At 56.9% G+C, this 23,027-nt stretch overlaps 2 protein-coding genes across 2 annotated transcripts; one reads left to right on the top strand and one right to left on the bottom strand.

Annotated features, from left to right (window-relative positions):
* Positions 1–423: 423 nt before the first annotated feature.
* CRX (cone-rod homeobox) lies at positions 424–9,755 on the bottom strand. The gene is made up of 4 exons (XM_086690241.1): positions 9,564–9,755; positions 3,621–3,755; positions 2,567–2,718; positions 424–1,390 (listed from the first exon to the last, which is right to left on the bottom strand). The coding sequence occupies exons 2-4, from the start codon at positions 3,718–3,720 to the stop codon at positions 743–745; spliced, it is 900 nt and encodes a 299-aa protein (XP_086546367.1). The 5' UTR covers positions 3,721–3,755; positions 9,564–9,755; the 3' UTR covers positions 424–742.
* Positions 9,756–20,503: 10,748 nt separating this feature from the next.
* On the top strand, positions 20,504–22,342 carry LOC147573707 (uncharacterized). The gene is made up of 3 exons (XM_086688652.1): positions 20,504–20,640; positions 21,053–21,239; positions 21,758–22,342. Exons 1-3 carry the CDS (start codon positions 20,504–20,506, stop codon positions 22,295–22,297), a joined length of 864 nt encoding a protein of 287 aa, XP_086544778.1. The 3' UTR covers positions 22,298–22,342.
* The last annotated feature ends 685 nt before the right edge of the window (positions 22,343–23,027 follow it).

Below are 23,027 nucleotides of genomic sequence, written 5' to 3'. Positions count from 1 at the left end.
TCTAAAATAAAATTTAAAAATCCTAAAACAAAAAGGTTAAAAGGAGACAGGAAACAGGCGACTTGCCTTCCATTCTCCCACCAAATATGCCCATTCGAATGATGACACAGTCGTCATTAGTTAAGAAACTAAGAAGAAAAAAAATAGATCCATAGATCAAACAGCCCCCTAAACCTACCATGTAAACCCAAGGTTCGTGAGATCTGCCAAATGGACGTTTTTAATTTAACCATACGACTGGCCTAAGCTTCCATGGTGGGGCTTCTTAAAGTCTGTCTTTGGATTTTCTAGAAGGATCTCTAGCCATATGCTAAGGAAGTGTCCCACACGGAAGGTACAGAATTGAGCCTCCCTCCCTGGGTGGTCGCGGGCCTCTTGATTCTGACCTCACCAGTACCCCCCTCCCCCGCCCCCCTTGCCGAGTGCCTTTGAATTTCGTCTCGGGGCGAAATTCTCACCAAGACAATTTCTGGAGTCTGGGGCTCGCGGTTTCAAAAGGCAGCTAAGAATCCACGCGAGCCGGGGCTGGGTTGAGGGTTACTAAGACCTACTGAAGTGTGCCCCTCGCCCCCACCCCTGCCCCCGGAGAGCGAGGAGACCCTCCCGGGAGGTGGGGGTGGGCCGTGGTGAGTGAGCCCTGCGCACACACACGAAAGCCAGAGAGGCCCCAAGCTCCGCCCTGCTTCCCCAGGGACGCCCTCCCGGGGCCGGTTCAGACGAGGCGCGGAGACAGAGCTGGCTTCTACAAGATCTGAAACTTCCAGGCACTCTGATCCTTGTAGTCCAAGGGGTCCGTGGGGTTGTAGGTGAATTTCCAGGTGCCTGTGGGGTCCCTGAATTCCAAGCTGTCCACGGGGCTGTAGGGACCGTAGCTCTGGCCTGACAGGGAGGTGGGGGACTGGGCCAGGGAGGGGCCCACGGAGGGGCCGGAGAGGGGGCTGAGGGCCGGGCCCCCCAGCTGGGGCACCATGGGGGAAAGATAGGGATCCAGGCCACTGAAATAGGAGCTCGGAGACCCGTAGGCCGAGGGGGAAGAGCAGAAAGCAGAGGCGGGGGTGTAGGTCATGGCGTAGGGCGCGGAGGTCAGAGGGGGCCCGGCCGCCACCAGCCCCGCCCTCTGGGCCTCGGGCAGAGGGGACTCCGAGGCGGGACTCCAGATGGACACCGTGGCCACGGCCGAGGTGGGGGAGACCGAGGGGCCGGGTAGAGGGGGGCTGTAGGAGTCTGAGATGCCCAGGGGATCTGGACAGACGTCCGAGGAGGATCTTGGCGACATGCCTGCCTTCCGCTTGGCCGGACGGGCCTTGGTTTGTGCCCCAGGGGGCTGCGGCTGCTGCTTCTGCTGCTGACGCTGCTGGCGGCATTTGGCCCTGCGGTTCTTAAACCAAACCTGGGGGTGGGAGGCGAGGAGAAGGGGTGGGCGAGTGGGGGGGAGCCCCGGAGAGTCACAACCCCCCGGTTTTGGTCGGTCTCCGGGACACTCTATCCATCCACCCGACCGCCCGTCTGTCCGTCCATCCAATCACACACACACACACACACACACACACACACACACACACGATCGTACAAACACACACAGATACACTTATCCATCCATCCATTCCATCAATTCACAAACATGCGTGAACTCTGGGGATACGTCTGTGGAGCTGACATTCTTGTTGAGAGTGACAGATTATAAATAAACAGTAGGTAAGTACATTGCATGGCATTCCAGAACCTTCTAGAAGGTGATAAACACTATGGAAGAACCAACTGAGCGGGAGGAGGGGACAGTAGCGCGGGGAGGGCGAGGGACATTGCGAGTTTACTTGTTTTTTTTTTTAATGTTTATTTATTTTTAGGAGACAGAGAGACAGAGTGTGAGCGGCGGGGAGGGGCAGAGCGAGAGAGGGAGACACAGGATCCGAAGCGGGCTCCAGGCTCTGAGCTGTCGGCACCGAGCCCGACGCGGGGCTCGAACTCACACACTGTGACATGACCTGAACCGAAGCCGGACGCTTAACCAAGTGAGCCACCCAGGCGCCCCTAAACTTATTGCAACTTTAAATGCGAGAGTCCGTCTAGGTCTCATTGATGGACGTGGTGACCTGATTGGTTGATAAGCAGACTTAAAGTGATGGGGAAGAAACCTCCCAGGTGGGGGGGGGGGGGGGCGCCTGGGTCCAGCTTCAGCTCAGATCATCATCTCGCGCTTGGTGAGTTTGAGCCCCCCATCGGGCTCTCTGCTGTTAGCGCGGAGCCTGCTCCAGAGCCTCTGTCCCCCTCTCTTTCCGCCCCTCCCTGGCTTGCACTCTCTCAAAAATAAATAAACATTAAAAAAAAAAAGTCCAGGTAGAGGGAACAGCAGGTGCAAAGGGCCTGTGGCCAGAGTGTGCATGGCAGGAGTGCTGGGGGAAGAAGCAGCAAGGAGGGTGGAGGGAAGGGTAAGAAAAATGGGGGAGAAGGGTTATGAGGGCTCCTTATGACTTTGACCCCCCGACTCCCCCTTCTCCCTTCACGCTTGGGTCCCAGGAGGGGCTGGGGCTCGGGGTGGGGGAGGGGGGCGGCCAGAACATCCCACCTGAACCCTGGACTCGGGCAGGTTGATCTTCAGAGCCACCTCCTCGCGAGCATACACATCCGGGTACTGAGTCTTGGCAAACAGGGCCTCCAGCTCCTCCAGCTGGCTCCGGGTGAAGGTGGTCCGCTCCCGCCGCTGCTTTCTGGGGGCGCCTACGGCCGAGAGGGGACAGCAGGGCCATCAGGTGACCTGGGCCCCCCCCCCCCGTTCTCTTCGTCCGCCCATAGGAGGCCCTGAGGCTGCCAAGAAGCCCTTTCTGGGTGCTCGTCTGGCCCAAAGAAAGGCGCGCCCATTCCCTGACCTTGTAGACCTCACTCCGTCCCCCCGGGAAATGGGGCTTCTCTTTGCCTGTTATCTCGGGGCTCCTGCCTCACCCCAACAACTGGCTGTAGCCCTGGAAGGAGGCTTATCCCCGTTTCTAACATTTCTCATGCCCTTGGGGCGCCCGGGGGGCTCAGTCCGTGAAGCGTCCGACTTCAGCTCAGGTCATGGTCTCACGGTCTGTGGGTTCGAGCCCCGGCGTCGGGCTCGGAGCCTGGAGCCCGCTCCGGATTCCGGGTCTCCCTCGCTCTCTCTCTGCCCCTCCCCTGCTCACACTGCATGTCTTTCTCTCTCTCTCTCTCTCTCTCTCTCTCTCTCTCAAAAATAAATCAACGTTAAAAAAATTGAATAATAAAAATAATAAAATAATTAAAAATAATAAAATTAAATATAAAATTTAATAATAATAAATAATAAAATTTAATAAATAAATTTAATAATAATAAAATAAAACAACAAAATTTCCGATGCGCTGAGACACGTTCGGGGAAAACATTCCACCACTTGGGAGTGTATAAAACTGCCAGGTGGGGCTAGAGGGCGCCACATCCGAAAATGCCATGACCATCCAACGCGCTCGGATGCCCCGAAGTCTGGCGCTTGCAAATGACCACAGACAGCTGATGCGTGGCTCTGAGGTCGCCCCGGGAAGTCCCCATCTTCTTCTCCCTGAGGACGAAGGACCCCAGGGACCACCGAGAGCTGGGCTGGCCAGGAGAAGGACCGTACTCACTTGGGTAGGACACAGCTTGGTGCATCAGATCCACACTGGGACCACTCAGGGCCAAGGCATTGACCGAGTAGTGGGGCCCCGGGTTCATATACGCCATCATGATCTTCGGGGACACTGCGGCCCAGGTCGGCGGGCCTGCAAGAGGAGACGGGGCGTTCAGACACTCCCCCCCCCCCCAGTTAAAAAAGAGGGGGGCGCACCTGAGTGGCTCAGTCGGTGAAGCGTCAGACTTCGACTCAGGTCACGATCTCGCGGTTCGTGAGTTCGAGCCCCGCGTCGGGCTCTGCGCTGACTGCTGGAGCCCGGAACCTGCTTCGGATTCTGTGTCTCCCTCTCTCTCTCTGCCCCTCCCCCGCTCGCGCTCTGTCTCTCAAAAATAAATAAACATCACGATTTTTTTAAAACTTTAAAAGCATTCCCCAGTGACCGCGTGGTGACAGGCAGGCCCACGTCCAAGTTCTGCCTCAGGCTCTCTTTAGGTGTGTGACCTTGGGCACTTATCTCTCCGGGCCTCAGTTTCCACACCTGTACAACGGCCCTCCGCTTAAAGTGGGCAAAGCTTCACCGAGACCCTGGCTGCCGCTCCCCTCCCGCAGCTGTTCTCGCTATGAGCCCAGAAAAGATGTGCAGCCTCGCACAGAATCACAGACGACCGCAGGGTGACCCGCTGTCCCGGCCTGCTCGGGGACAGAAAGGTTTCTAGAGACGCAGGCCTTTCCCCACAAAACCTGGAACAGTCCCAGATATAGCAGGACGGGAGGGTGGCATGGAAACGACAGGGAGGGATGATCGTCCCTCCAAGACCACATGCGACCTGCCTGGTGGGCTTACTTTAAAAAAAAAATTTTTTTTTAGACGTTTATTTATTTTTTGAGACACAGAGACAGAGTATGGGGGGGCGTGCGGGGGGCGGACAGAGGGAGAGGGAGACACAGAATCTGAAACAGGCTCCAGGCTCTGAGCGGTCAGCACAGAGCCCGGCGTGGGGCTCGAACTCACGGACCGCGAGATCGCGACCTGAGCCAAAGTCGGACGCTTCACCGGCTGAGCCCCCCCCCCCCCGGTGCCCCATGTCTGGTGGGCTTAGTGACCCCAGTGGCGGCCTGGGCGTGGAGGAGCAGGCTCCGCACCGTGTCCGGGCAATGGAACAAACAGGAAGCATCTATCAAAGCGACATGCCATCTTCCCTCTCCCCAACCTCCCACCCCACCCCTGCCCGGGGGGGCCACAGCCTTCGGGGTGCCTCAGTCCCCCTCATGGGAAAATGGGAATGAAAAGAGCCTTTAAGTCTTTAGATGGTTGTGAGGGTAAATGCGTGATGTCTGTCAGCCCCTTAAACTAGCACCTGTTACAGTCGGTACCTGGTACGTCGCAGCTCTGGGCCCTCGCTGTCATATGCGGGGACATGTTTGCAGAGACTGGACGCTGGGATTTCTTTCTTTTTTTGAGACAGAGAGAGAGTGCAAGCGGGGGAGGGGCAGGCGGGGACAGAGAGCACCTGAAGCAGGTTCCACCCTCACCGCAGAGCCCGATTCGGGGGGCTCGACCCCACAACCCTGGGATCAGGACCTGAGCGGCGATCAAGAGTCCCACGCGCAGCTGAGAGCCGCCCAGGCGCCCCATCCTGGGGTGTTGAATAGAACCTCTCAGGGGCGCCTGGGCGGCTCCGTCGGTTGAGCGTCTGACTTCGGCTCAGGTCATGATCTCGCGGTTCGCGAGTTCGAGCCCCGCGACCGGCTCTGTGCCGACAGCTCGGAGCCTGGAGCCTGCGGATTCTGTGTCTCCCTCTCTCTCTGCCCCTCCTCTGCTCATGCTGTTTCTCTGTCTCTCAATAATAAATAAACATTAAAAAAAAATTTTTTTTAAATCCTTGGGGCTCCTGGGTGGCTCCCTCGGTTAAGCATCCGGCTCCTGATCTCAGCTCAGGTCGTGATCTCATGGTTCATGAGCTCGAGCCCCGCACTGGGCTCTGTGCTGTCAGCACAGAGCCTGCTTCAGATTCTCTCTCTCTCTCTCTCTGTCTCTCTCTGCCCCTCCTCCACTCACACGTGCACACACTCCCTCTCTCTCTCACACGCAAAATAAATAAAAAAGCATTTTTAGTTTTTTATATTGTTTACAAAATTTTTTTAATGTTTATTTTTGAGAGAAAAAGAAAGCACGGAGCAAGGGAGGGGCAGAGAGAGAGGGAGACACAGAATCCGAAGCTGGCTCCAGGCTCCGAGCCGTCAGCACAGAGCCCGACGCGGGGCTCGAACCCACGGACCGCGAGATCGTGACCTGAGCCGAAGTCGGACGCTTAACCCACGGAGCCACCCAGATGCCCCTGAGTAAGCCTTAAAAAAAAAAAATCCTTGATCTGTGCTTATTACGTATATGGCTGAGAGCCACGTCTTTTAATTTTGTTAAAATTGCACTTTGACGATAGAAGCGTGCGTGGGCTACATATCGTATATTAACGAAGTGTATATTTAATACATATCGTACGGCATATACATATGCGATGTGTAGGCTTCGGATTCTGTGTCTCCCTCTCTCCGCCCCTCCCTCGCTCACGCTCTCTCTCTCTCTCTCTCACAAATAAACAAACATTAAAAAAATAATTAAAAAAACAAACACACCAGAAGGCATTTGCTTTAGCTCCTTCCCCTCTGTCCTTCTCGTCCCCCACTTGGGGGACCGTGTTCTATTTCCATAAATTGGGGCCCTACAGCCTCGCGGGATGGAACTTCTGGGAAAATGAAACGAGGTAATGGGGTGGTGGCGGGGTCTGGGGTGAGGGTGAGGCCTCTCATCTAGATGGTCAGGGAAGACCTCTCTGCAAGGAGATGACCCCGGAGGGGCGTCTGGGTGGCTCAGTCAGTTAAGCGGCCGACCCTGGATTTCAGCTCAGGTCACGATCTCACGGTTCATGGGTTCGAGCCCCGCATCGGGCTCTGCACTGCGCTTGGGATTCTCTCTCTCTCTCCCCCTCCCTCGCTGGCTCACTCTCTCTCAAAATAAATAAATAAACATTAAAAAAAAAAAACTTAAAAGAGGGGGTGACCCTGGCGCTGAAAAGCGAAGGCTCAGTCAACTTGGGAAGGGGCCTCCAGGCAGAGGGAACAGAGGTTGCAAAGCCTGGAGGCTGAAATCGTTTTTGCCTGGTTGGAGGAGAAACAAGGGGCCGGCGTGACTGGAGCAGAGCCCGTCCGGGTGGAGAGTGAACCGGGTGGTGTGGGACCCGACAGGAAGGTGGTGGGGAAGCTCAGGGCTGACGGTTTCAACAAAAGCAGAAACCACTTTAAATCGGAAGAATCAGACCCCCCTCCTCCTCCCCGCCCAGTAACCTTCACCCTGGCATTCGCTCCCCTTGGGTTGTCCCCACAGCCACTAAGGGCACCGCAGAAATGACAGGGTGGCCTCCAAGGCTGCTGCCGCTCTGGGGGAAGCCTCGGGACCGAGCCGCCCCCCGCCCCCCCCCCCCCAGGGGAAGGTCAGGGCCAAAGCCTCAGACGAGCCTGCAGATGACTCAGCCTTCTGGTCGACCCCTGACTACATCAGCGCGAGCGTCCTGAGCCAGAATCATCCAGTGGGGCCCCCCGGATTCCTGTCCCCCAGAGACTGTATGAGACCGTAAATGCGTGTTGTTTTCAGCCGCCGAGTGTTAGTGTAACTCGTTACACAGCTGTGGAGAACTCAGCGCACACGAGCCTTACGTCCTCAGCACAACCCTGGGAGGCAGGCGCTGCGTTACTGCTATGCCCCCATTTCACAGACGGGAACATCTTGAGGCTCGGGCATGGTTCCTGGCCCAGGGTCATGCGCAGGCCGCCAGCGGGGACTCGGGGTTCCAGCCCGGGAGGCGGAGGTTCCCGAAGGCTGTTCTCCCAGCACCTGGCCCGGGGCTCCCTCTGTCCCTTCTCTCTGTCCTCCCACGGGGCCATGATGCTACACCAGAGGTTCCGGAGAGCCTGGAAACGGGGAGGCTTGTAAGAACCGCCCCGCCAGGGACCACGTGCAGGGCCTGAACGAGAGCATCCAAGGTCACTGTCCTCCCCACCGACTCAGTGCCCCCCGCTTAACCAGGCTCAGAGGTTGGCCTTCCAGGAAAGCCCAGCCTTCTCGCATGGGGATGATCCAGCCTCCAGACGGGGAAATCCGAGCCTGGGGTGAGGAAGGTGCTCGCCCAAGACCAAGGAGCTGATGGTGACAATGACCCCCAGAACTGAGGGTTTGCCTGCTGCTCAGATAACCAACAAGTAAGGGCCTTGTGTTCAAGATGGCAGCAAAGAATAATAATGGGGATAATATCGACACCCACTGACATTTTTCTCTGTGTTTGGCAACGAAACGAGGGACCTCACAACCTCAGGACGTCCTCGCTCTGCACAGGCTTTTCGCGTGAGCTTCTTCCCCAGGAGCACAGACAGCAATAACTACAACATCTACTACCTTTGGCTGAGAATTTTCGAGAAACCGGACCGCGCTCCTATCACCCTCCTGCCTGGTGAATTTCAAGGCAATGGTGCCTCATGATCCCAAAGATGGGCTGAGGGGGACCCTTCTCCCTGCCCCGGGGACCAACCTGTGGGACCCGAGGCTGGCGCCCGGGGCCCCTGATGTTCAGCGGCCACAGGGTCCAGGGTCCCATCTGGAGCAGGTAAGGCTCACACCCACCTTGCGGGTAGTCAAGGAGAGAATCCCTGTAATTCTACAGGTGGGGAGACCAAGCCTGAGGGGTGCAGAGGAAAGTGCCCACCCCTCTTGACAGCCATAAGGACTTCCAGCGGGGATCCCAAAACAGCTCAGACATTTCACTGAGGGCCTCTGGACTGAGATCTCGGGGAACAATAAGCTTGTGAAAACTTCCCACAAGGTAGGTCCTCGTATGATCCTCGCTTCACAGAGGAGGAAACCGAGGCTCAGGGAGGAGTAGAGTCCCCTGCTCTTGACCCCCAAATCTACCCCAGATCCCCCAAAGCAGGATGAGGCCAACTCCCTCTCCTGGGTCTCCAAGCCTGTGACACGGGCTCCCCATGGCTCATCCGACTGCATCGTCATGGCGCCCCATCCTTGCGTCCGCATAGCAGACGGGGAAACAGAGGACCAGAGAGGTCACGTGAATGGCCCAAGGCCACACAGCGAGGCTTCAAGCCCAGACTCAGGTGGCCCCACATCCGCCCCCGGCAAGACTCCCCGAGCTCAGCCACGTTCCAGGTCCTCCCTTGCTGGATCTCCGCCACCATTCGCCCGGCCACCCTGTCCGACAGGAGCTGAACTGTGCATGCTCATGACCAAGGTTGGACAAGCAGGAGTCTCTAGGGCAGGGAGGCCCCTACCTTAGTAATCACTCCACCAGCATGGGATCCGAGAATCCCGAGAATCCCGGCATTCCTGGCCCCATGGGGCCATCCCAGAATCTACACTTCCTCCCTCCTGCTGTCGGCAACGTGGCTCTTAGCACTTTATTTTTGTCATTCAACCCCCACTCGACAGAGAACCAGGCACCCCAGCCACACGCCCGGGCACTGGGAGAAGCCAAGGGGGCAGCGGGGAGACGGGTGGGCTGTCCGTGAATAAACGCACCAACGAAGAGAGTTTCAGGCAGTGCACGTTTCGAAGAAAACACAAGATGATGGGCTAGGAAGTTGCCTTGGACCAGGAGCGAGAAGCCCCCAGCCCCGGACACGTCACCAACAGGCCACTCTGAGCCCCACCCACCCCCCACGCGCGGTCCACCCTTCGTTCCTCCTGCTGCGCTCACAGCCCGCCCCGCACCTCCGAACACCGGGACTGAACCTCTGTTCCCCGTAGGTCCCTGCACCGCACATCACACACGCCTGTACCGGGTGCTGAGAACCCAGGTGGGGAGAAAACATACCCAACTTCTGCCCCCTGTCCCCCCCGCCCCCCGCTCCGCTTCCCTCCGTCCTCTCTCCCCTCTGCCACTCCTGCACGCACCTTCAGAAACAGGGACGGGGCTCTCCCGGTGGCCCGGGACCTGGGCGGGAGTTGTCAGATGGCAAAGCCTGAAGGAAACAGGTCCCCTCACATGGGGAGATTTTAAGCTCCGGCTGGGAGTGATGTCATTTGCGGTGGCCTGGATCTCGGAGGGTAATCCTGGCCCCGGGTGGGGGACTTGACTGGGCGCCAGGAGGTGACATTGGCTGGGAGGGGGAGGGGCACCCGCCTGCCTAATCCCCTTCCCCTCCCCACGACATCTTGGCAATTAGGGCTGATGGGGACGGGAGGCCCCAGCTCCTGCCTGTGACCAGGAACCACCCCCCCACCCCCCCCCACCCGCCCCCGGCCACCATCGCCCCACCACTCCTCAGGGAAGTTCTTCCTTAGGTCTAGCTGGTGTCCTTCCAGCTTTGGTGTCCCATTAAAGAGGAAAAAGAGAAAGGCCAGGTGTTGCTGAGAGGTCGCTCGACACATAAAGGGGTGCGGGTCTTTCTGCCCTTCTCCCCCACACTCTGCCGGCCAACTGAAACCTGTAGGGCCGCATCGTTCACGCTTGCTGCCTCCGTTTGCCCATTTCTGTCCGTGTGCCTCTCAGCCTCTACCGCTGTCAGGCTACGCCACTCCGGCCACGTTGCCTGCGCGCCCCCAACCTCGTTCTCCATCATCGCGTCCCTGTGTCCCTGTCTGTTCACCTGTCCCTGCAACCCCAGCCCCACCCCACCCCCCACCCCCCAGCCCCACTGTGTTCCTTGCTGGCTTTCTCCTCGGTTTCCCCTGCGTTTCTGCCTTCGCCTTATCTTGGTACCTCTCTCATTCTGCACTTTGGATCGTCCTTGCCTCTGTCTCCCTCCCTGGGTCTGTTCGTCACGACACACCCGACAGGCACACATGATCGTGGGGGAGATGGCGGTAATCCTGCCTTGTGGCTGGGTCATTGTGTCTCACCATAAGGGGCTCTTTCTTTCTCCCCGCCCCCCCCCCTCCACCACAAACCCCCTGCCGAGGGAGATTAAGGCCAGCAGCCTGGCTGGGGAATCAGGACAGGTCTCATTAGCTTGAAGAGAGAGGGAGGGGCTGTCTGACCCTCAGGGACCAGTCAGGAGGCTACTGATGGGAGAATACAGTGCTATACCGGACGGTCCTGGCCCGCGGGAGCAGGGAGAGGGAGAGAGGGTCCTTACAGGCCCGCAGAGAAGAGTGTCGGCCTCTCTACATCACTGCCTCCCTGGACTGTGCACCCATCCGCTGTCAGGCCCAGAGTCCCCTGGGGTGGGAGGGCGTGGAGAGGTGAGTCTCAGAAGGTCAGGCTCATGGCCCTAGGGTCAGTTCAGTCCAAATCGAGGCCCTTATTCTGCCCAGCTGGATCCCCTGGGGCAAGGGGTTTTCTTTGTCATCTACACCCAGTGACTCAGGAGGAGTGCCTGACATTTAGCCTTGACCACTCCCTTTTCCCTCACGTCCCACGTCCGATCTGTCCCTAAATCCTGTCATCTCCTCCTTCAGACAATTGTCCCGCTACAAACAACAAAGCAGTGCTGGGAGAAGGTAAAGGAAACCCGAGTCGGGGCGCCTGGGTGGCTCAGTCAGTGGAGCATCTGACTTGGGCTCAGATCACCATCTCACGGTTCATGAGTTCGAGCCCCGCTTCGGGCTCTGTGCAGACAGCGCAGAGCCTGCTTGGGATTCTCTCTTCCTCTCTCTCTGCCCCTCCCCTGTTCATGCTGCTCTCTCTCTTTCAAAACAAATGAATAAACTTTAAAGGAGACCCAAGTCAATAGTGAAATATACCATGGGTTGGGGGACTCCATATTGTTAAGACATGTCAATTCTTGGGGCGCCTGGGTGGCTCAGTTGGTTAAGTGTCGGGCTTCAGCTCACTTCATGATCTCACAGTCCGTGAGTTCGAGCCCCACATCGGGCTCTGTTCTGACAGCTCGGAGCCTGGAGCCTGTTTCAGATTCTGTGTCTCCCTCTCTCTCTGCCCCTCCCCTGTTCATGCTCTGTCTCTCTCTGTCTCAAAAATAAATAAAAAAAGTTAAAAAAAAATTTTTTAAAAATTGAAAAAAAGAGAGAGAGCGAGAGAGAGATCACTATCCCCAGTATAACCTTTCCTTACCACCTAGACGACCTGGAGCCCCTCCCGAGGCTGCGGAAGCCCCGCCCTTCCCGCAGCCCCGCCCCCCTCTAGCAGGTGCCGGAGCCTCCGCTCTGGATACCGAAGACCAAAGCCTTAACTGGGGCCACACCTGGAAGAATAATCCACCCTGTGCCCAGCTCTGTGTGATCTGGTCCCTCACCACTCAGTCCCCTTCTGTCCCTCCGGCTTCTTCCTGTCCCCAAACTAGCCAAGCACAGGGAAGGAGCCCAGAGGAGACAGGGTCCTGGGGCAGCTGGGGGTGACAGACACTGGGGGAGATCAAACGCTGGGAGACAGAGAGAGAGAAAAGGAAGAGCTATAAAGAGGAAATCGATATTCACTGGTTCATGATTGAATGGCCAAGAGAGATGTACAAAGGACTGCCCCAGGCCCATGGTTGCCACAGGAGGGAGTGGGTTAGAGTGTGGGGGCCTCTCCCCCTGCACCCCCATAGCTCCCTAGCACACTCACGCCTGCTTGATTTTCCGCAAAACGCTTACTCCCGTCTTGTTTCTTCTCCGCCCCTCACAGGACCTGAGCCCCGGGGAGGCCTGAGACCTTGTCTGCCTGGTTCTCAGCTGTATTCTCGGTGCCTGGAACAGTCCCAGCACACGGTGGGTGCTCAGTAAAGGGACGGATGGAGGGCCAAGTGAGTGGCAGAGGGGCAGAGACAGGTGGATCCACACACACAGGGCAGAGGTGCGGTGTGGTTTCACCGACGGGGCCACGGGCCTGTGGTTTCAGCAGGAATCAGGGAGGTCAGACTTTGGAGTGCCCCACGGTGTTTGGGGATAAGCACGATGCTTCAGGGATCGCATTATTGCCGAATTCACCGGTTCAGGATCTAACTGTCCCCACAAAGCCAGGTTTTCTCTGAGTCTCACGTCGGGCAAGGTGACATCCACCCCAACTCCTCGTCCCCCACTGGACAGGGGAGCCACCAGGGATGCAAAGTGAGGGTGAACCCAGCTACGTTGGGGGCGTCTTGCCAGGACTGATGTCGAACCACACGAGTCCGGGTTTAAAAATTTTTTTTAATGTTTTTATTTATTTTTGAGACAGAGAGAGACAGAGCATGAGCAGGGGGGCGGGGCAGAGAGAGAGAGAGACACACACAGAATCCGAAGCAGACTCCAGGCTCCGAGCAGTCAGCACAGAGCCCGACACGGGGCTCGAACTCACGGACCATGAGATCATGACCTGAGCCGAAGTCGGATGCTCAATCGACTGAGCCACCCTGGCGCCCCAAATCGGTTAGGCATCCCCGAAGCAGGCACTGTGCCATCAGCGCACAGCCTGACACGGGGCTCGACCTCATGAACCGTGAGACCAGGAGCTGAGCTGAAGTTAGATGCTCAACCGACTGAGCCACCCAGGCGCCCTAAAACGATGTATTTTGGGGGCGCCTGGGTGGCGCAGTCGGTTAAGCGTCCGACTTCAGCCAGGTCACGATCTCGCGGTCCGTGAGTTCGAGCCCCGCGTCAGGCTCTGGGCTGATGGCTCGGAGCCTGGAGCCTGTTTCCGATTCTGTGTCTCCCTCTCTCTCTGCCCCTCCCCCATTCATGCTCTGTCTCTCTCTGTCCCAAAAATAAATAAACGTTCAAAAAAAAAAAAAAAGAAAATTTAAAACGATGTATTTTGAAGTGGAAACATAAGCATATTTTCCGAAACGAGAAAAGTTCACTAGAGGAGCGGCTCTGGGTAAGGGTCTTGCAAATCCCCTTAACGTTGGACCAACTAGAAGACAGCTGGGTCCCCACCGCGGCCTCTCTGTTCATTAGGACTGTTCTTCGGGTGCCTCACATCTTGTAGCTTCTGGAGAAGCCCCCTGTGGGCCGGCCAGAGAATGAATGAAAGGGGCTGATTCTCCCTTGGCATTATTATGAAAATACTTTCCATCAGGTGAGCCTCCCCCTGTAGGGTCTTGGTGACCCCCCCACCCCAGAGGTCCCCGGGCCACCCTTTGAGCGGCCTTTCCTCAAACACAAAAGCGATGCATAATGAGACCCACAAAACAAAACACACACAAAACACAGAAGAATCTCACAACTCTTAACACTGAGCAAAGGAAGCCAGGCAGTGGGGTCCCCCGGGGGGGGGGGGGCTCAGTCGGTTAAGCGTCCCACCTCAGCTCAGGTCATGATTTCACGGTTCATGAGTTCGAGCCCCAGGTCTCATTGACTGACATGGTGACCTGATTGGTGGATAAGCAAAGTGATGGGCAATAAACCTCCCAGGTAGAAGCGGGCGCCTGGGTGGCTCGGTCGGTTGAGCGCCCAACTTCAGCTCAGATCGTGATCTCACGGTTCGCGAGTGGGGCCCCCCATCGGGCTCTGTGCTGACAGCACGGAGCCTGCTTCGGATCCTCTGTCCCCCTCTCTCTGTCCCTCCCCCACTCAAAAATAAGTAAATATTTTTTTTAATTAAAAACAGTTCAAAGTATTTTTAAATACTTATACATTTATTTAAAATGTATTTAAAATTCTACGTGAAATGCCCTACGCGGGCACTCCAAAGCTGCCGGAGCCCTCAGGGCTCTGCGTAGATTCCTGACAGGTCAGACCCCTCTGGAACATTCCAAGTCATCTCTGAGGGCCCTGGTCGGACGCCCCCAGACCTCCACACCTATACCCCCTTTTCCCGGTCTCCAGAACCCCCTGTCACTTCCAAAGGGACAGAGCAGGGAGGGCGGAAAGGAAACCAGGATATATGTTCATGATAAATTTTCTACATGGACAGTGTTGTCACCCTCTTAACCCTTGTAATGTGGTTTCCTAAACAGCCGGCTGGTGCTAGCTCTGTTCCCCTCACCCCTTCTCTGCTCCTCTGCCTCCTTATCTCCTCTGCTGCCCCCCTGTGGCCGTCCTGGCCCCCGGGGCGGGGAGGGGGGGGGGGAGTCTCCCCACAGCTGCTTCTCTGACCCCGTCCTGGTTCCATTTAGCAAATGCTCCAATCCTCTTAGGCCAGACCAGCCTCAGCAGAGCAGAGAGGGAATTAGATCAGATTTGGGGGGGGGGGGGGGAGGGGGAGACACGTGACAGGCTCTAGGGGAGGGGAGGGGAGGGGACAGACTGTCAACATAGAATAAAAACTCCTTCTGCTTACGTGAAACCCCACGAGGAGGTCTGAGACCTCTCACCTCACGCGCTGAGATCCCAGGAGGGGACAGGGGCAGGGAGAGGGGGACACCGAGGGGGCAGGGAGGGCACCTGGAAGCTGAGACGTCTTGCTCCCCAGGCCTGGAAAGTGTTTTTCCACCTTTGGCTCTCACCTCTGTGGCCACCATAGAACCTATCGCTTCTGCCTACATTTTCAGATCTCTCCTCTCCGTAGGGAGGCTATTTTCTCCTCCAGAACCGTTCGTTCTTGGCATGCGTATTTTTACGGGACGGATGTTGGCTGTCCTCAGCTTCCTTCACAGACAGCAGGTCGGACAGCGGTTAGACTAAGGAAGGGTTTCCGGGGCAGAAGAGCCGGTAGCTTTTAGCATCCGATAAAAGTCCTTCCCGGTGACACCAGGAACTCACGAACCACATTCTTTCTGGAACCTTCTGAATAGGGCAGGGTGGGACATCAGGAGGCCGACGGCTGTCTGGTGAGGGAACCAACGTTAAGGTTCAGTTCTACCCACGTACCCGGCACTTTGCTGGGAATTTTTCGAACGCCTCCCCCACCAGATTAGACTGCAGTCCTTATCAGAGCCCCTTCCTGTAAAGCTCAGATTTGGAAGTTGACCTTTTTTTTTTTTTTTTTTAGAGTAGGTTTCGTGCCCAGCTCAGAGCCTGCCTCGGGGCTTGAACTCAGGACGGTGAGATCAAGACCTGAGCTGAGATTGAGAGTCGGACGCTTAACCGACTGCGCCACCCAGGCGCCCCATGGGATTGTTTTTTTAATTTATCTATTTTGAGAGAGAGAAAGGGTGAGTGGGGGAGGGGCAGAGAGAGAGAGAGAGAGAGAGAGAGAGAGAGAGAATCCCAAGCAGGCTCCATGCTGCCAGTGCAGAGCCTGACTCGGGGCTCAATCCCACAAACCATAAGCCGAGCTCAAGAGTCAGACGCTTCACCACCTGAGCCACCCATTATTTACCATTTTACCACAATTTTTAAAAGCATAAAAATACCCCCCCCCCCAAAAATGTGGCACTAAATATTCCTCCAAAGGACACTCGTTTACGGTAGAAGAGCTGAAAGGAAAAGGCAGCCGGAAACAACGCGAGGTCCATCACGCGGATTTGTCACCACTCTGCACTTGTCTGGGAACAACCAGGAACACGTGGGGAGGATCCGTTTGGGGGTGGCAAGTTTTAGCAAATAGGCAGAAACGCAAATACGGAAGCCGCGAAGGATGAGGGTGGAGTGTATTTCAGACACGAAAGAGGAAGCGGAGAGCAAAGTCTCGAGACACAGAGAGGAACGGCCATCACAGGAAGTTAGGGCAGAAGGTTCTAGAAGGCAGAGGCCAACTCCCTCAACCCCATCTGCCTGTCGCTCCAATGTTGTCTTCAAAGTTCAGCTTGCTCTTCTCTGACCTCCCCAGGGGACCTCCCCACCCTGGGCCCCCTCTCCCTCAGGGAGTGAGGCCTCTCTTTGCATAGACAGTAGGAAGGTGTCTGGCTATCTGGGAGCATCCTAGGGGCGGGAGGCCGAGGTGAGTCAACCACACTGAGTGGACTAAAATCAGGGCTTGCCTGGAAGGGACTTGCAGAAGAGATAAGGCATTAACGGCTGGGGAGGAAGCCATTGTTTCTGTTCTAACCGAATCAAGATAAATGGATTAATCCTTTCTTCTTAGCACCGTTCTCCTCCATCAACTCCCTTCTCACTTCCTTCCCTTGTGGCCCAAGCAGATTCTGGGCTACAGACAACCTCCCCGTCCGTCCCTCTGAATCTGGGAATTGGATGGCAGTCTGGGAAGCCCAACGAGGAACCCCAGGGACTCTTGCCCCACCCCTCCCCAGCTGTCCCAGGGGGGCTTGGCACCCACCGGGTTTCCACCCAGCCCTGCAAGGAGTCAAGGTTCAGAAGAACAGAGGGCCAAGCATCGATGTGTCCTGTGCAGCATCCGAAGCCAGGAATGTTCCTTGTTTTTTCTTCTTGTAAAATAAACAAATAATAATAATAACAACAAGTGGAAATGAGAGGAAATGAACATTTGACATTCTCCATAATCGCTGGGTTATTAATCAACGGCTGGGTGTCTTACTGTTGCCAGTCAACATATTATATACACATATATATATAGATATAGATATAGGTATATTGATCAATTGATATTGATTATATATATAGATATATAATATATATTGATATATATATCATATGTATATTGATATATATATCAATATTGATATATTGATATATTGATATATATATATTGATCTTTTCAGTGTGCTTAAGTACTTGCATTCTCAAAATTGAACAATGTGCCTGAGACATTACTGGATGTCAGCAACTGTAGGCTCGTCCCATCATTTAACGTATTATTAGTCATCAACTTTGTGCCTTTCTAACTCTAGAAGAGAGGACTCCATAGCAGAAACAAAAAACAAAAAAAACAAAAAAACAAAAAACAAAAAGACCTCAACTAAACAAAAAACAAAAAAACAAACAAAAAAAAAACCTCAACTGAACAGAAAACAAAAAAACTAAACTAAACAAAAAACAAAAAAAAAAACAAAAAAAAACTAACCTAAACTAAAATCCCAACAAGGACTCCATGTTTGGGACACACGTACTCTGCAAAAAGAAAACAGACCTCCACCACTCGAACAAGATAAAAAATACACTAAAAATCACCAACCGTTACTAAAAGTTCCACCCCTGATTCCTTCTCACTGTTCATTAGCATTCCACGGGTCGGAGGTTGTGGAGAATTTTTTCATCATTCCCTTTTTCGCGCTCATGAACTCATGTAATTAACTCAGTTACTTGAAATCGCAAATAGATACATTTGTGCGTGTTCACAGCGGGCAAACGTTCTCCCCGGGATAAACCTCTTAGGATCAAACCACTGAGGCAGAAGGGCACTGTGCTCATTCGATCCTTTCTCGCATCCTTAGTGGCATCAATTCAGGCTCCAAAATCTCCAGAAATTCTTTTCTGACCGACCTCGACTCCTGCGATGGCAACAGAAAGCCGCGTTCCCTGCCCTGCGCCCCACTAGGTCTCGATAAAACCTGTCGCTCAGATCTGCGTCGAACCAGGGGCAATATAATAAACATTTCATTAACGTATCCACATCGTATAAAATTCCCCCATTTAAGGTGTGCAATTCAATGTGGGTTTTTTTTGTTGTGCATACATCACCGGAACTAATGTAGGACATTGCATCACCCCAAATAGAAACCTGGTACCTATCACCCGGTGGCCCCCCGCAACGGTCCCCACCCCCCAGTTCCCGGCAACCTCTAATCTACCTTGCGTCTCGATGGATTTCTCTATCTTGCACATTTCATGTAAATGGAATCGCACCTCTGTGACCTCTTGGGTCTGGCTTTTTCACTTAATGTAATGTTTGCAAGGTTCATCCATGGGGTAGAATGTGTCCTTCCTTCCTTCCTTTACGGTTAAATGATATTCCGTTGTGTGAATATATGCATATTACGGCATTGTGTTTATCCCTTCATCGGTTGACAACATTTCGAATGTTCTTTTTCTTTTTAATGTTTATTTTATTGATTTTTGAGAGAGAGAGAGAGGTAGAGAGCAAGCAGGGGAGGGACAGAGAGGGAGAGACAGAGACAGAATCCCAAGCAGGCTCCAGGCTGCCAGCAGAGAGCCTGACATGGGGCTTGAACTCACAAACCGTGAGATCACGACCGGAGCCGAAACCAAGAGTCGGACGCTTAACCGACTGAGTCACGGTTGACAGACATTTCTACCTGCTGCCACTTTTTTGCTATTCTGAACGGTGGTGCCATAACTCTCCTGTATTTAAATGCGTATTTTCACAGCATGGGTGATCGTGTCCTTCCGTTCACGCCCCTGTTGGACAACTCAGTTGCCACACAGCAAAATCGCTGAGGGCAGGGGCATCGCTTTCCGGGTCACCGCTGTGTTCTCAGTGTATTTACGAAGTGTCACATCTGGGGCCCCTGGGTGGCTCAGTCGGTTTTGAGCTTGATCTTCTGCATAATCTCCGGCTCCTTGCGCTGTTAGCCTGGTCAGCTGGGCTCTGCCCTGACCCACCAGGGACCTGACTCGGGACACAGAGTCACCCAGACCCAGGGTCTGGACAGAACAGATGCGTTTCCAGCGTCCTCGGCTGAGGTCTGAGGCTCTTCTGCTGAGGGGTGTTGACAGACACGGACAAATTTGTCTCAAAAACCAACCTACGTTATCAAAGCGTGGGAAAGTCAGAGTCCCCATCCCCTCCCCCGCCCAACACCAGGCACGACCCCTCTTCTCCATCTCTCCCAATCTCATCCGCAAAACGGTACACTCATTTATTTTGAGAGAAAGGGTCAGTGGGGGAGGGGCAGAGAGAGAGAGAGAGAGAGAGAGAGAGAGAGAAAGAATCCCAAGCAGGCTCTGCACGGTCAGCGTGGAGCCCAATGCGGGGCTCGAACCCCTGAACCGCGAGATCATGACCTGGGCCGAAGTCAGCCGCTCAGCCGACTGTCTCATTTTTTAAAAAGAAATTAAGTGAACTTTAAAAAATAAATAAAAATTAAAGTAAGAGAGAAGGCGGCCTCTGGGCACATCTTAAAGACCAAGGACATTGCTAGAGGATCCCTCGTTGACTGCAGAGCCCTCGACTTGGTGACCCCTGTGTTCCCACCTGCCCAAGAAGGAGAAACAACGTCCAGTGAAGGCGGAATGTTGCCGGAAAGGAAGGAGCACGGAGGCGCACTGACGCTGTGATGGCACCGTGAGATGCTCAGGCCGTTCAGGAGAGCGAGGTCAACCTTGAACAACGCGACCCCTCTGCCACCTATGATTCGGTGCGCGATCGCCTAGTTAACCTTCATCTAGCACTGATGATCATGAGAGGCCCCTCACTGCCCGGGAACTGAGGCTTGTAAGCTGCGTGCTTCCCGGACTCGAGTCCTGAGCAGACCCCCGGCCAGCGAGGAGCTCAGCCTGAGGTCTAGATGTGGGTCTATGCAGCTGGGGGGGCGGGGGTGCTGGGCCCCTGTGACCCCAGCTCCTGAGTCCAGCCCCTAAGGCAGCCCCAGCTCATTCATTCATTCACAAAGACACGGGGGCAGCCATCCACCTGCTCCCCCATCGGCCTTCATCCCATAGGAAGACCGGCACGGACCCCGAGCCATCACCGGGGCCACGTGTCTGAGCACCCGCCCCGTCCAGGACTTGGGGGGAGACTCGGAGAAGGGACCAGAGGGCGAGCCTGGTGTTGGGGGTCAGCGGGGAGGCTGCTGGACCGACCAGGCGGGAGAGGAGGGGGCTGGACAGGGAGGCGGGGGAGGGGCCCCCAGGACCGGGGGGAGGGGACGACGCCCGGGGCACTGGCTGGAGGGGCCCTTTCCTGGGCTGGGGACCCCCACAAGGGGCAATGCGGGGTTCCCTGGGCTAGAGCCCCCCGAGGGTGGGACCAAGACTCTCTGGCCACTGAGGCCCCAGCCCCAGCCCAGGGCCTGGGTATCCAGAAGCTGCTCAGTAAGGAAAGGATTACTCCCTCCTGGGACTCCTCCGGGGGCGGGGCTGAGGGTGGGGAGAGAGGGAGAGTCCCAGGACCCTCAGGGTGTGTCTGGGTGGGCACGGCAGGCAGGTGGGATTTAAGGCCCCGGTGGGGTGGGCAGGGCCCCACACGCAGGCCAGGCGGCGGACCAGCGGGCAGGATGCAAGAGCCAGGCTCCCCTGAGGGTGCGCCTGGGCCTGCGCCAGGGGCCGGGGCTGAGGCTGGGGAGGCCTCCGGGCCTCCAGAGGAGGCCCCCGGTGTTGGGGAGGGCGTCCCGCACCGGGCTGTGGGGACTTCGTGGGGCCGGGACAGAGGGCCTGGTGCACGGCCGCCCCCTGTGAGCAGCGTCAGGGTGGCCCTGGCCCTGGATGGGAGGGGCTGGGGGGCCAGGCGAGGTGGGAGCCCGCCTGCCTGGGGCAGCGGCCTGGCTGGGCCTGGGGAGCTCAGCCTGCCTGCCTTCCGCGGCCGTGGGTGCTGGAATCACAAGACAGCCGTCACTGCGCCCATTTCAAAGGTGTGCCCGCTGAGGCCCCGACACAGGGCACAGAGACTTGGGCTGGACCGCGAGAGCCAGGGCCCGACCCCAGGGCGTCGGGTCCAGCTGCCACCTCTCATGCACAGCCGTGCCTCCCACCTGCTCGTCGGGGCCTGGCCCGGGCAGGGGGAGGGTCTTTGGGGGGCGGGGGGCCGTCTGTGGGGCTTGTCTGAGCCCGTCTCTCCTCGGGTCAGGCCCCCCATCAGCCCGAACGCTCCCGAGGCCCCGGAAGAAGCGCACCGTGTACCTCAAGGAGCAGCTGCAGGAGCTGGAGAGACACTTCTGGGCCAACCGGTACCCGAGCTACCAGGAACGCGTGGCCCTGGCAGCCGGGCTCAACCTGGAGGAGCACCAAGTGCAGGTAGGACCCCCGCCCCCTCCGTCCCCACTGGCCACAGGGTCCACTAGGAAGGTGGCACTCCTCCGGCCGGACCACCTGCCGTCTGTCCCGGGCTACAGGGGAGAAGACACGCCAGAGGGTCCGAGGGCTCCCCTGGGTCACAGGGCTAGCAAGGGGCCCCCTGTGGGGACTCAGGGCCGGACCCCAGGCTCACGGCCACCCTGTGCTGCGCGAACCAGCCGGCATGAGCCCGCCCAGACTGACGGCCCGCTGGGTGTCGGGGCACCAGAGCTCAGGGCCTCTGCGAAGGCGGGGGACCCTCTGAGGCAGGCCCCTTCCTGGCCCCCGGGCTCCCGGTGTCCAAGCCCCGCCCCCACTGCCCCCTGCATCCTCGGGGGACCTTGAATTGGGCTCCAGGGGCCCTAGGGAGAGCTCTGCGGCTGCCGTGTCTCCTGAGCCCCCCACACCTGGGACACAGGCGGGGAGGTGCCCCTGCCTAGCCCGTTTACCCCTCCGCCTTGTCCCCTTGGTCCCTCCAGGTGTGGTTCAAGAACCGCCGGGCCAAGCACTCCAGGCTGCCCAAAGGGCAAGGTCAGGGAGCCCACATGGCGCCAAGGGACCCTGGAGCCCCCAACTCCCGCTCTGTTGCTGCCCCTGTCGACGAATCCGCCCCTGTCCCCGAATCCGTCCCTGTCCCTTTTCCTGTGCCTGCTCCTTTCCCTGCCCCTGTCCCTGCTGGCCCCATGTTCCCAGGGACCCCAGGCGTCCGCAGCCCCGCTCCGCACGGCCCCTCGAGGATGCACCCAGCAGCAGAGCCCGGCACCTGCAGCCGGGACCCAGCCTGGTGGGCCCCAGAGCTGGGCTCCCAGGAGTCCGTCCCCGCCCCCACCCCCGCGTGGCCTCAGAACTCCTTTGGCGCGGACTTTGTGCCAGACCCCTTGCTAGCCCCCAATTCCACAGCGGTCTTCTCACCCCAAGACCCCCTGGAGGGACCCTCTGACCCCGTGATGTCCGGATACCAAGAAGAAGAAGGCCCTGCAGAGGACGACTCGGAGCTCATGACGTTACTGAATTTATAGGGGAATCTGCCCCCCAAAAGTCCTCGAGTTCCCGCGGAGCCAGAGGGGACTAGGGTGTCCCGGGCCCGCCCACCCCGCGTCCACGTGGGTGGGGACGTCGCTGGGGGGCGGGGGGTGGTCAGGCCGCGCAGCCGATCCCTCCCCTGCGGCGGGAACACACCTCGTTCCATCCCACCTGTGGAGGTGGCACCTGTTCCCTGGGTGGCCCCCACGCGTGGCGCTGCTGTGAGTGCCCCCGCAGCATGTAGGGCACACGTGAGTATTTATGTGGGGTCCCAGGGGTGGCATGGAACCGATGCCCCCCGTGTCTGCTCCCTGGATGCTCCGAGAGCCTACTCCGTGCCTTGACCAGCCGGGAGCACTCCTGCTCACAGCGTCCTCCTAAAACAGTGAGGATGTGACAGCTTTGGATGGCAACCTGCGAACTGAGGCTTTGCTGTGGTTCCAACATTCATTTACTGATCAAGAAGTGAGGCCCTCGCGCGCGTGTTCGTTGAACATTAGTACTCACAACGTGAGTTTTTGTTTTAAGGGTTTTTTGTTTTTATTTTTTGAGAGAGCAGGGGAGGGGCAGAGAGAGGGGGAGACAGACAATCCCAAGCAGGCTCGGGGCGCTGTCGGCTCAGAGGGCAACGCAGGGCTCGAACTCACCACCCCTGAGATCAAGAGTCTCTCGGTGCCCTCCTGGCTGAGCCGGCCAGGAGCCCCATTTTTCCTGGTCTTTGACCCA

This window comes from Puma concolor, chromosome E2 (genome assembly GCF_028749965.1).
Source record: "Puma concolor isolate L17-30 chromosome E2, mPumCon1.1.hap2, whole genome shotgun sequence".
In the NCBI taxonomy this organism is placed as follows: Eukaryota; Metazoa; Chordata; class Mammalia; order Carnivora; family Felidae; genus Puma; species Puma concolor.
The sequence above is the reverse complement of the archived record's forward strand: the minus strand, read 5'-3'. Positions and strand labels throughout refer to the sequence as shown.

Coding starts and splice junctions, on each gene's coding strand:
- CRX (XM_086690241.1), bottom strand. CDS start 3,720: ATGATGGCGTATATGAACCCGGGGCCCCACTACTCGGTCAATGCCTTG. Junction 2,719..3,620: donor CCAAGCTGTGTCCTACCCAA/GTGAGTACGGTC, acceptor TCTCGGCCGTAG/GCGCCCCCAGAAAGCAGCGG. Junction 1,391..2,566: donor TGCCCGAGTCCAGGGTTCAG/GTGGGATGTTCT, acceptor TCCCACCCCCAG/GTTTGGTTTAAGAACCGCAG.
- LOC147573707 (XM_086688652.1), top strand. CDS start 20,504: ATGCAAGAGCCAGGCTCCCCTGAGGGTGCGCCTGGGCCTGCGCCAGGG. Junction 20,641..21,052: donor CACCGGGCTGTGGGGACTTC/GTGGGGCCGGGA, acceptor GGCTTGTCTGAG/CCCGTCTCTCCTCGGGTCAG. Junction 21,240..21,757: donor TGGAGGAGCACCAAGTGCAG/GTAGGACCCCCG, acceptor TGGTCCCTCCAG/GTGTGGTTCAAGAACCGCCG.